This window comes from Amphibalanus amphitrite, unplaced genomic scaffold (assembly GCF_019059575.1).
Source record: "Amphibalanus amphitrite isolate SeventyFive unplaced genomic scaffold, NRLGWU_Aamphi_draft 000021F_arrow, whole genome shotgun sequence".
NCBI lineage: Eukaryota > Metazoa > Arthropoda > Thecostraca > Balanomorpha > Balanidae > Amphibalanus > Amphibalanus amphitrite.
In genome coordinates, this window is record NW_024881517.1 from 1,497,692 (window position 1) to 1,509,404 (window position 11,713).

The window sequence follows — 11,713 nt, forward strand, 5'->3', positions numbered from 1 at the left end:
AACCTGTGCCTACGCTACGGTTGGGCGGTGCTTGTGGCGGGCGTCTCTTCAGTCACCTGCTGGCTGCTGAGTGCTGAACAAGAGCCCACAGGTTTTCGATTGAATTGGGATCGCGACTTTTTCCAAGTCATAAGCGTTAGCCCAGAATGATTGAAGGTTCTATCGGCATCACTTCCCGTTCTTTTAGGGACATTTAAGTAGCGCGCCGCCCCGCATGAAGACAGCGTGGCTTGAATCAGGCATCAGTGCGCGTTCAGAAACCGAGTCCTCATATACCGTCTGGTTGAGCGCCTCCAACCATTCATTGGCCAATATATTGCTCCGGCTTGACGTTGATGGCGGTATTATGTGACACTATGTGATATAAGAGCATCGCTAGGCAGCTGAACATGCTCCAGTTCTGGATATTGTCCGGATGTTTGACGGCGGCGAAGGCCAGCAAGTTCGAGCGGCTGGCCGCCCATACATGGCCATTTGACGGTTCAAAGGATAACACAGCTCGAACGGCTACCCATCCAACCAGACCACCTCACCCTTATCTTTCTTCAACCAGTGGACGCGATCTGGCGTGAGGCGAGAGGTGGTGAACTGGTTGTTTTCCCGTCAGTTTCGTTGTCTTTTTCAGTTTGAAGGGCACAGAACTAAGTTAAAGGGCGGGTAGCGGTAAACCATGATATGGGATCTCTTATTATCTGACTTGGTAAGAATGACTTGGTGACTAAGGACGAAAACTACCATGTGAACCCGTCTGTGAATCGACTCCTACTCAGAGCAACAGTCACATGACAAGGTCAGGTCACTGCTGAGTTGAAAACCGATAGCAGAGGCACGTATTTATCCAATATTCCCACTTCTAACATCAGAAAGGATTAGGAAACTGTGCATACAGATATGGCGAAAAAATAGATGTCCGGATAATTTCGTTACACCCTGTACTGAAGTAGTTTTGGTGCCTTCGTAACATGTTACGAAACTGTGTCAGAGAAAAAAATAGCGTTCTGGCCCTCCAACTTTTGCTTATTTGTAGAACTTCGTTGCTTAGCAAACCACTATGTTGTTCGAATTGAGGAGCTTTGAAATGTCTGTGTAATTCAAAATGTTAGTTCGGTAATTAAAAAAATTGATTCAGTGTTGCACATAATCTAACTTAACAACCGAGCATTGCAGGTTTGACGGCTTTTTGCCCACCACCTTCCCTGGAAAAGCTCCATCCTTGCCTATGGGGCAAAACATAAGGGGCAAAAACAAAACAAGACAGATAAAAAACAAAACAAAATGAACTCACTACCTAATGAAGTTCAGTCTGGAGCAAACACATAGGTAATAGGTATCTATGTCAAATTAGACTGAAAGATTAAAATCAGCCTGACCAGGCCTTGCGGTCTGACCTGGTCCTAACCGCCTTACTTCACCTAACTTAACCCAATTCAACCTAACCTACCACAACACCTGCAGAGGTACCTTCCTGAAAAAATGACGCCCAGGGAGGTGTCCAACTTATTGGAATATTACCATGATTGCTTGTCAAAATGTGTGTCATCATGCTCTTGTTTGACAAGTGATGTATAATAAATGAGACATTCAAAAATGGTCTCTTGACTGTTGAGTGATCAGAATATTCAAATAATCAGGGTACAATGCTGTGCATCATAGTGCACACTAATCATGTTGTTTTTGTGTAGACCCTCTGCGCATTATTGTGTACACTGCTATGTGCACCTTAAGGAAAAAACTGACTGGTGGTAAGTACATGACAAACAAAGGGTTGCGCAACTGTGAAGTTCATGCCCTTGGTCTTGCTGGTGCCAAATGCCTATAGCTATAGCAGGATCAGTGAGGGTTGTAGACATGCTACATACACTGTGCAATGTGCATTGAAGATATTGGCACAAAGTTCATCCAAAATTACTATGCTCAACACCTAATGTAAGAAGCAACATAAATGCCCAGATGATACAGCAACAGCTCTCTGGTCAACATCACACAAGTTTATTGACATACTTTGCAGGTACATATTTACATTCATAGCAAATACTTTCGATTTGATTAAAAAACTAGGTGCTAGCAAGCTTGCATTTTAGTAGGTACAACAATGACCATATATTAAATCATAAAAAACCTTCTCGTGCCATTCATCACATACCTTTTTATCGAACAAGCACCTATCTACCATGCAATTATTCTAAATTTTCTCCGCAATCCACCTATATCTCAACTGCCACATTGAAATTGAAATACCCTAACAAAACCTAGAACTGTACATAAAAAGAATGCAATACTACAAGAACTATGAGGTTCTGAAGTTATTCTCACATGCTGGAGTGTTGAAACTCTACTTTTGTCGTCCATTTCCACGTTTGATTGAGCCATCATATACCTAGAACTGTTTTCGCTCTTCAGTCATAAGCTTTTGCACACATCTTGAATTTTACACATCACCTTGAACCATGCTCCAGTCTTTCCAACAAGGTACTATGGAACATCAAAGCAATTTTGATTTGTTACAACAGCTTCAGATCATGATAGGCTTGAAGCTAGTTCAAGTCACACCATTTGCCAGACAAACCTCTACAAAATGTGTATCAATTTCCAAACTAAGCAATTGATTATATCAAAATTTGCAGTTTCCACACAATGTTTCATAATATTATTCGATTTTTATATCAAGAAACTTGAACTCAAATAATCCACAAATTGTTATTGAAACACCCCCACTTCAAGAGTTCTTCACAGCAATAAAAATACAAGTTCCAGAAGCAAACAAACATTGCGCCAGATTTCGTATGAAACGCGCCATCATCCTGAAGTTTCTACCACAGACGGTAGTTCAACCGCAGCCGTAGTGCGAAAACCCCTGCCCACCTTACCCCACGGCGGAGCTCGGTTGCAATTTGTAAATACGCTTATCACACATCAATTCTACACATGTTGTGAAAATTTCAGACCAAGGTCATTCAAGGTCAGGTCACCAGGTCACTTGAAGTGACCTCACCTCATAAAAAGTTTCAATGTCTGCCATAGCTACACCGAGTGACCGATCGCTTTGAAACTTTCAGCGATTGATAAGGGTAACAGTATCTATGAAATGTTTATCTAGGAATTTGGAATCTTATCTTTTATCTTAGGAATGTTTATCTAGGAGGAGAGCTGCATTCGCAGTCAGGGCCGTGAACGACTGGAACGGCCTACCTGCTCAAGTGGTCAGTGCCCCCACCGTGGACTCGTTCAAGGCGAGACTCGATGCCCACTGGGGCCATCACTGGTATCATATACCAGACACGGATTAACAAATGGCAAAAGGGACAGGAGCTCGGTTAGAACGGGACCTCCAGGCCGAGTTGGCCTTTATTATGCCCGAACACCGTAAGGTAAGGTAAGGTAAGGTAAGGTAAGGTAATTTTGATATCGGTGACCTAAGGTCAGGTCAATTTTGCGACCTTCCCATTATAAGTCAATGGGAGAAAATTGAAATGCGCCTCTTTTGGACGAAAGACATTATAAACACTCCCAAACACTGAATTACAAGTGGGTTTGACACACTGAACATGAAAATGGTGTCCGCGACCCCTATTTATGCCCCTGAGGTCATCTCCAGTCACGAATGGTGTCTAACAGTTTTTCGCAAATAACTTTTGATAGAGGCATGCTAGAGCGGTGAAAGCGCCTTAGATGTGCTCAGCTCGACGATACGGATCGACTGATATGCAACATGACCCTTTCCGGTCAGGTCATGACCTTGACCTGAGGTCAAATTTTGAAGTTGACCTTTCAAGGTCAAGTTATAGTTCATTCGATGCGTCTTGACGAGAGGAACACGATGCCGGTAAAAGTAAGCTCGTACAAGGCTTGGATCAAAAGTTATTGCAGAAAAACTGTTTCCGAAAAAAATCGGCTATTTTTGCAGTTTTTGCCCCCTGCAGGCAAAACCGTTGACGTTAGGTCAACTCTGAGAGAATTACTCAGAAAGGGCGTTAATAGGGCTATCGAATGCGCTTTTCCGCGGCGCTGTAGCTTTATTGGTTCCCGAGTTATGCGTTGGCTTCCTGGAAATTGTCGACATTCGACCTGAAAATCGGCGAAATTTTGCCTTCAATGACCTCTGGTGACCTGACCTTTGACCTGACCAAAAAACAGACCGAAGTGATTTCGTCATTATTTTTGGCGCTCTTTCGAACGCCGCCTTCCGCGTATCGCTACGTGGCCCAGGAGCCGAGTTAGAGGGGGGTGTTCAACCCCCCCCCCAGCAGGGCGTGGAAATAAAGGACCCCCAGCCGGGCGCGGGTTAAAGGAGGTCCACATACACATGTTCTGCAGATATATTAGCCTGCATATATCGCTGTGTGCGCCACCAGGAGACAGCACTATCGCCCAACAGACCAGACGCCGCACATCGACGAACGGTCACGGCTGACGCTCGCCCCTCGCGAATCCAACGCGCCCAATCGCGCCATGCACCTGTAGGAGTCGCGCTCGCCGGCGCTCTCACAGACACCGTAGACGCCAGCAGTCCCGGCGGCCCCCGCTGACGTCAGAGCTGGCAGGCGCGCACCATCACCATGTTCAGGATGACAAACAGCGGAGCCATCACCTCAGAGTACTCGAAGCCGATGTTGTCGGTCAGCTTGCGCACCAGCAGGTACTTGAAGGTGAACATCTGCGAAGCAAACAAAAAGCACACCTTATTTTCACACCAAGATAATTGGAGGCATTTTACTACATGGCACAGGGGTGTCGATGGGTTAACAGTTGTCACCTAATTCATGCGTGACAACTGTAATGTGTACAAGTAACTGTATAATTGAAGTGACTAAGGATTATTAATTTAAATGTAATTTAGCTACGAAGCCCGCAATGCACATCACAGACGATTCGTTTAACGACAAAGCCCCCCATAACGAAAGCCTCAACCGCAGGCATGTGGCGACCCGTCTCACCAGCGATAGGACGAAAAAGCTCCAGAGGGCGCGCATGGCGGCGGGCTTGTGCCAGCCGTCGATGTAGGTGCGTATCAGCATGATGACGCACACGTAGGCCGAGAGTGCGTCGCTGACAAAGAAGGGCGTCATGGCGTGCCAGCAGGTGATTGCTCCCGGGAACAGGTCACGCAGCATCATCAGGATGGTGAAGACGAGCGCGGCCGCCAGCTGCAGCCAGATCTCGAACGGCGTGAGTCCCAGCCACTGCGTCAGCTCCTTCACTGAGAGGATCATTGCCAACGACGGCACGAGTCCGAGTCAGTGTCCCGTTTCCTACGAATCACGATATCGCTCCCAGAGTATATCGCTCCCACGCACAGTCACACAGCCGAAAATAACACTAACCGTGTTGTCTCTGCGATCGGTCCGAGCCGTCTCGAATGTGCTCGTTATCCCTGTCGGCAGTTCACCGGTTCGCAGTTTGCGGCACACCACCACCACCTGCCGTGCCGCTCAGGCCAGCACGGTCTTGGCCAGCCGGATGTGGATGGCGCTGACACTGCGCGTCTGCGCGCGCGCCGGCCGCTGCTCGTCGAGCGCCACCAGGTCGTCCACCACGCGCTGCGTGGACGTGTTGGTCGCCACCGAGAGCGTGTTTCGGTGGTTTATGTTCAGCTGCAGGGCTAGGTTGATGGCGCGCGGGCTCGCCGCACCCATCCCATGAATAAATATTTCGGTGTAGCCTTTTTCAAAAAGTCGTTCACAGCACACAAGCTGAGCCTGAAATATGAGACAGTGAAGCGTGAATAATAAGCTGCCCGTTTCACCGTGATCCGGAACCAGACATTTTTTGTTATTTTGTTTGTGCATGTTACGAGGGCAATAATAAATACCTGATTTTGTTGACGCATGACACTGTGTTGCATTTCACAGACATTGAGTTTGACAATTGCAATCTTGTAAACCACATACTATATGTGGTCTAATAGAAATAGCTCATAATTGGATGGAAAATGGTTTGATAGGTAGGAACATATTAAAAATATACCAACCTTAAAATTTGACTTTTTGTTTACATATACATCATTAGGCCTTCTAGGAAGTTTTCTTGGCAATCTTTTCTTCAGCTGATACTCATCTTGGGTCAACTCGTCCTCTTTATCAATACTTCCATGTTTCACTTCCTTTGATTCTTCAACATCAGCCATTATGGGTGCATTTTGATTATAAATTGACAATTGCAGCTCATGGGAATATCAAAAGTCCTGAAACACAAGGATATTCATCAGTTTTCACTACCTGACTGCTGACACTCATTATCATTTACTCATTTTAGCTTGGTAGCTATATAGTTAATCTTTTACTACAGCTTGACTTTCCAACAGTGCAGTTGAGAGTTGGCATTTGGCAAAGCATCAGACTCCCAGATTTTAATGGTGATGGTAATGATTTAGTTTGCTCTCAAATAACAATAATGATAATATGACATAAAATTGCTTTATCCATTTTCAAACGTTTCGACTTTATTCAAAGTCATCTTCAGTGTTAAGATAGACAAGTACACAATTACATGCTGACATAAATATACAAGCAGTCGATGCAGGGTATCAGTCGATGCACATCACACACTTCACAAAAACAAGACATAAAACATCATTCGTGTTGGTTCGGTCGTCTTCCTACAGAACGATACTTAGTTTAAACGCAGATGATCGGTCATTGATGGTCGGTTTCGCTTCAAATATGTGTAAAGATTCTAAAATTCGTAAATTGAAGTTTGAGCGTTTTTGATCTATGATTTTGAAATCGTCTATACTGAAGGGGGTGTCACATGCCAAAGAATGATCCCGTACAGACGATGCTACTGGACTGGATAAGAGTTCGCCCGTTCTGTGTGATCTACCCTTGTGTTGACAAACTCTGCTGTGGAGCCTAACATAGGTAGAACCTATGTAAGATCCTTCACACGAAGGACAACTGAACTTATAAACTACAGCAGATCGACACATTTTAGGGATAGAGTCCTTGAACTTGAACAGAGATCCAATAGTGAAGTTGTTTCTGAGAATGAATCGCGGGCTTAGATATGGGTAGTACTTTTGTAGGAGAGCGCTTATTTCATTTTTGAGCTTAATTGAGCGTTTTCCGAAAACGGCAAAATGAAAAAGCTTTCGAGTTTTTCAACCTGTGGTTGATTTGTGATAGTAATGAACCTTCTGTTGAGAAACTTGGCAATGGCGGCATCTACCAACGACCTTGGGTAACCGTTATCCAAGAAAAAACCTTTCAGGGATCTTAGCTCTAGATCAAAGAGCTTGTAGCTCGAGCATAAACGGTAGGGTCGTGATTTTAGATAAAGCTCAATATCTAGCAAAGATTACAAAGATACTGTCAGATCGCACTAAGTTTTGTCTTGTGAATGAGCCACTTCACAAACTGTTATTACGTGTAGAAGATAAAGTTAATAGGCTGCTCAGCAAGTTGAAAAAAGCATGTGCTATTACCGAACATACGTACAACGAACTGTATGCGTCTGGGTCCTCGCCAGGTGTCCTATAAGGTCTACCTAAGATCCACAAACCGAACTTACCTCTTCGTCCCATTTTCAGAGCTTGTGGCACTGCTACTTACGCCCTCGCGAAGTTCTTAGTTCCAATTCTTGCTCCCCTTACTGAGAATGAATTTACCGTTAAAAACAGCTACGAGTTCGTCACGGATTTAAAAACTTTCACATTTTCCGAAGATATGGTTATGGCCAGTTTTGACATTGAAAGTTTGTTTACTAACATACCTGTAGGTGAAACGGTTGACATAGCTATCAACTCTCTCTTCAGCCAGACTGACAGCGTCAGTGGCATCCCTCGGAAACTATTCCGCTCAATGTTAGATTTGTCAGTAACCAACTCGTTTTTCCTTTTCAACGGACAGTTGTACCAACAACTTGACGGCGTAGGGATGGGCCTACCACTTGGCCCTACCTTTGCCAACATTTTCTTATGCTTTCATGAGAAGAATTGGCTTACTACCTGCCCTTCTGAATTTCGTCCTGTCCTGTATAGGAGATATGTTGATGATTGTTTTCTGGTCTTTCGACACGTCACTCATGTAGAAAAGTTTTTATCCTTCCTTAACGAGCAGCATCCAAAGATTAAGTTCACCAAAGAAGTAGAGTCCAACCAAACGCTACCCTTTTTGGATGTCAAGATAAAACGTATTGGCTCTTCTATTGAGACTTCAGTTTTCCACAAGGCTACCTTTACCGGACTAGGATTGAGCTTCTTTAGTTTCGTCCCATTTTCCATCAAGTGGGCAGTCATCCAGTCATTTATTTATCGCGCCTACCGTTTATGCTCGAGCTACAAGCTCTTTGATCTAGAGCTAAGATCCCTGAAAGGTTTTTTCTTGGATAACGGTTACCCAAGGTCGTTGGTAGATGCCGCCATTGCCAAGTTTCTCAACAGAAGGTTCATTACTATCACAAATCAACCACAGGTTGAAAAACTCGAAAGCTTTTTCATTTTGCCGTTTTTCGGAAAATGCTCAATTAAGCTCAAAAATGAAATAAGCGCTCTCCTACAAAAGTACTACCCATATCTAAGCCCGCGATTCATTCTCAGAAACAACTTCACTATTGGATCTCTGTTCAAGTTCAAGGACTCTATCCCTAAAATGTGTCGATCTGCTGTAGTTTATAAGTTCAGTTGTCCTTCGTGTGAAGGATCTTACATAGGTTCTACCTATGTTAGGCTCCACAGCAGAGTTTGTCAACACAAGGGTAGATCACACAGAACGGGCGAACTCTTATCCAGTCCAGTAGCATCGTCTGTACGGGATCATTCTTTGGCATGTGACACCCCCTTCAGTATAGACGATTTCAAAATCATAGATCAAAAACGCTCAAACTTCAATTTACGAATTTTAGAATCTTTACACATATTTGAAGCGAAACCGACCATCAATGACCGATCATCTGCGTTTAAACTAAGTATCGTTCTGTAGGAAGACGACCGAACCAACACGAATGATGTTTTATGTCTTGTTTTTGTGAAGTGTGTGATGTGCATCGACTGATACCCTGCATCGACTGCTTGTATATTTATGTCAGCATGTAATTGTGTACTTGTCTATCTTAACACTGAAGATGACTTTGAATAAAGTCGAAACGTTTGAAAATGGATAAAGCAATTTTATGTCAATAATGATAAAGGTTGCTTGGTAGGAAGGCTATCTTGGTAGTGCTGAAAAAATAATGCCTTACTTTGATTATCTTGGAAATAAAGGGATACGGGTTCATTAGTTACTGAATGTAGTAATAAAAGCTTAGTTATCAACTTTCACAAAAAACAATAATTATATAACTACAGTAACTCAAACTAAGCGAGGGCCTTGAGAACTATAACCATCACAATTCATTCAGAATTAATAATCCCATCCCTCCTCCCAACATCCTCCCATCCAGGGGGCATCGAAGTCTAGTAGGAAAATCTGGCAATCCCCGGCGTGACGTAACGTCGGGGATGACCGACGGCACCTTTCACTGAAAGATACGGCAGAACGGCTATTTTTGAAAAATGATTAAAAATACTTGGGTGCTGTTATGACACATTAAACGCTTATCAGCATGTTCCTCATCATGTGATAAAGCCATATCCGTGGTCGAAAATAGCCGAGCCCCTCCCAATTTCCAAACATCGACCTTTTAGGCAAAGGATGTAAGCGTAATCCTTAAGGGCGACTTTCCCTTACATATCCGTACATATGCGTCCTTATGGAAATCGGTAGTGTGGCGATAAGCGACGCGCGCGACATCTGTGGGGCGACTGTGGAGACACCTGGTGGCTGCTTTTCTGCTGTATGTAGGTATTGGGGTTTTGCCAGATATGGTTCCTACTGCTACACCACTTTGTTGACCCAATACTAGAAAGTTATTTTGCCCGTAAATGGCAAGAAAATTAAAAGTATATTTATTAAATTGCTTTTAAATGATTACGAGATAATAATGAAGAAGTTTTGATTGATTAATTATTTAAATATTCAACCGTGAAACTATATTCTGGTAGGTTTAGTAGAAATTAGTCCGTGCAACCTTGTATTTAGGGCCTTGCTCCCATCCTCATCCACAGTCTTCTTCTTCTTCTTCGTGGATTAGGGCAAGATATACAGATATTGGGGCGCGTAGCCGTCATGCTCAAGCGTCCAATCATCCACAGTCACTGAACCCCTATATACGGCCTTGACTGAACCTATAATCACAGTGTATATATAAATACCTATAATCACAGTGTATATAAATATATAAATACCTTTTTTTATTTTTTTGGTGGCCCTAACTTACGTTACCGGCCTCGCGAGGAGGGCGGCGACCTAACTAAGCCGCGCAAAAGAAACCGGCCGTCCTAACTAAGACCAGTGGCCACTTTACATGGGAAAGCCCATATCCATGTACTATGCCATGAATACGGGGAAAAAGAAAAACCCATGAATTTACGTTAAGACACATAAATGACAGTGAAACTTACCGTTAAATTGATGTATGTGAGGGGAGGGAAGGAGGAAGTTTGTGAATGGTAGGGTTACGATGTTACGATGAAAGTTGGATGATAGGAATGGTTTGCAGAGTGGGGGATATGTCTTTTTTTTTTTTTTTTTTTTTTTTTTTGCTCGGTCGGCCTAGTGCCATTCCCGAGCAGGGGGCAGTTACTCCGGCAATTTTCGCCGGGCAGCAAGTGTTACGTTAAACCGGTTTATGTGAACCCGGTAGCAAAAACAACGTGGGATCCTATCTTAATGTGGAACCAAAGCTAAGGGAGGTACTTACGTGTACAGCCAAAGAGCCGAGATGTCTGGAGTCGCAAACACAACAGTGGGAATGACTTTTATTAACAATACATGATAGACATGAACACTTGTGAGCTGGTGTCAGTGTAATGGAGCCGGGAAGCTTTCATCGCACTGACAGAAGGTATAAGACCTTCTAGGCTCCAGCCCCCCGGCGGGGCCTTGTTGTGGGGTGTAATGGTCGGGAGAAAAAGTCCTAAATAATAAAAAACCCGACGCCTAACGCAAAGGGCAAAAACCTCGCACCTAAGCCAAAACGGCGCGAGGGAAAAAGCCCTGTAACCGCGATTAATTAATGTGTGAGTTTGGGGGTGAGCCGGGAGACGAGGGCTCTGGTTAGCGTTTTAGGGGCGGCAGCCGCGGCCCTAACACGCTAAAGGCCGCATGTCCACAGTTCAACTTCTTGCGTCGTTTTCGTCAAAACGTCTACCTAGGGGTGTTCACGGGCACCGCACACTGCTGCGTGCGGTGTGTGCGGTGCGTCCAGCAGGCGTGGGGGTAGGGGATGGGTAGGCGGTTCTGACGTCACGGCTGCGTGCGGTGGACGGTCCGCTGTGGCCAGTCCCGACCGGCCACAGCGATCGCTGTGTGCGGTGACGGAAGGCTGACGTAGGAACGAAGTGGGCGGAGCTTCGAGGCTGTGTGCGGTCCGACCGCACACAGGGCCCGTGAACAGGCATATTTACGTCTGGACAACGAGTTGCGGGGAAAAGTGCTGATTTTGCCACAGTTTTAGGAGCCGGTTATTAGGCTGGATTTTTGGGTTACTTTTTCGTTCTGATTCCTGTATTTCATGGTGTTTGGCTTTTGAATATTTTAGTTCTTTCAGAGAAATATTATTTGCCTTACAGATTTTGTGAAAATGTTTCAGTTTTTATGAGCCGACCGCTAGAGTCCTAAAACAATACATCAGCACTACAATTATTGTAAACAAACAAATGGAGCACCACTTGCCTCCG

The 11,713-nt window shown here is 44.4% G+C and overlaps 1 protein-coding gene across 10 annotated transcripts; it reads right to left on the minus strand.

The window, feature by feature from the left end:
* Positions 1–4,302: 4,302 nt before the first annotated feature.
* Positions 4,303–10,517, minus strand: LOC122391090 (ribonuclease P protein subunit p20-like). 10 transcript variants are annotated; one of them, XM_043384768.1, is made up of 4 exons: positions 10,436–10,515; positions 5,969–6,181; positions 4,935–5,696; positions 4,303–4,654 (listed from the first exon to the last, which is right to left on the minus strand). In XM_043384768.1, the coding sequence occupies exons 3-4, from the start codon at positions 5,208–5,210 to the stop codon at positions 4,529–4,531; spliced, it is 402 nt and encodes a 133-aa protein (XP_043240703.1). In that variant the 5' UTR covers positions 5,211–5,696; positions 5,969–6,181; positions 10,436–10,515; the 3' UTR covers positions 4,303–4,528. The 10 variants fall into 10 exon arrangements, with proteins under 10 accessions (XP_043240703.1, XP_043240717.1, XP_043240710.1 ...); XM_043384782.1 differs by lacking the exon at positions 10,436–10,515 and adding an exon at positions 9,317–9,353; XM_043384775.1 differs by lacking the exon at positions 10,436–10,515 and adding an exon at positions 9,175–9,295.
* Between the last annotated feature and the right edge of the window lie 1,196 nt (positions 10,518–11,713).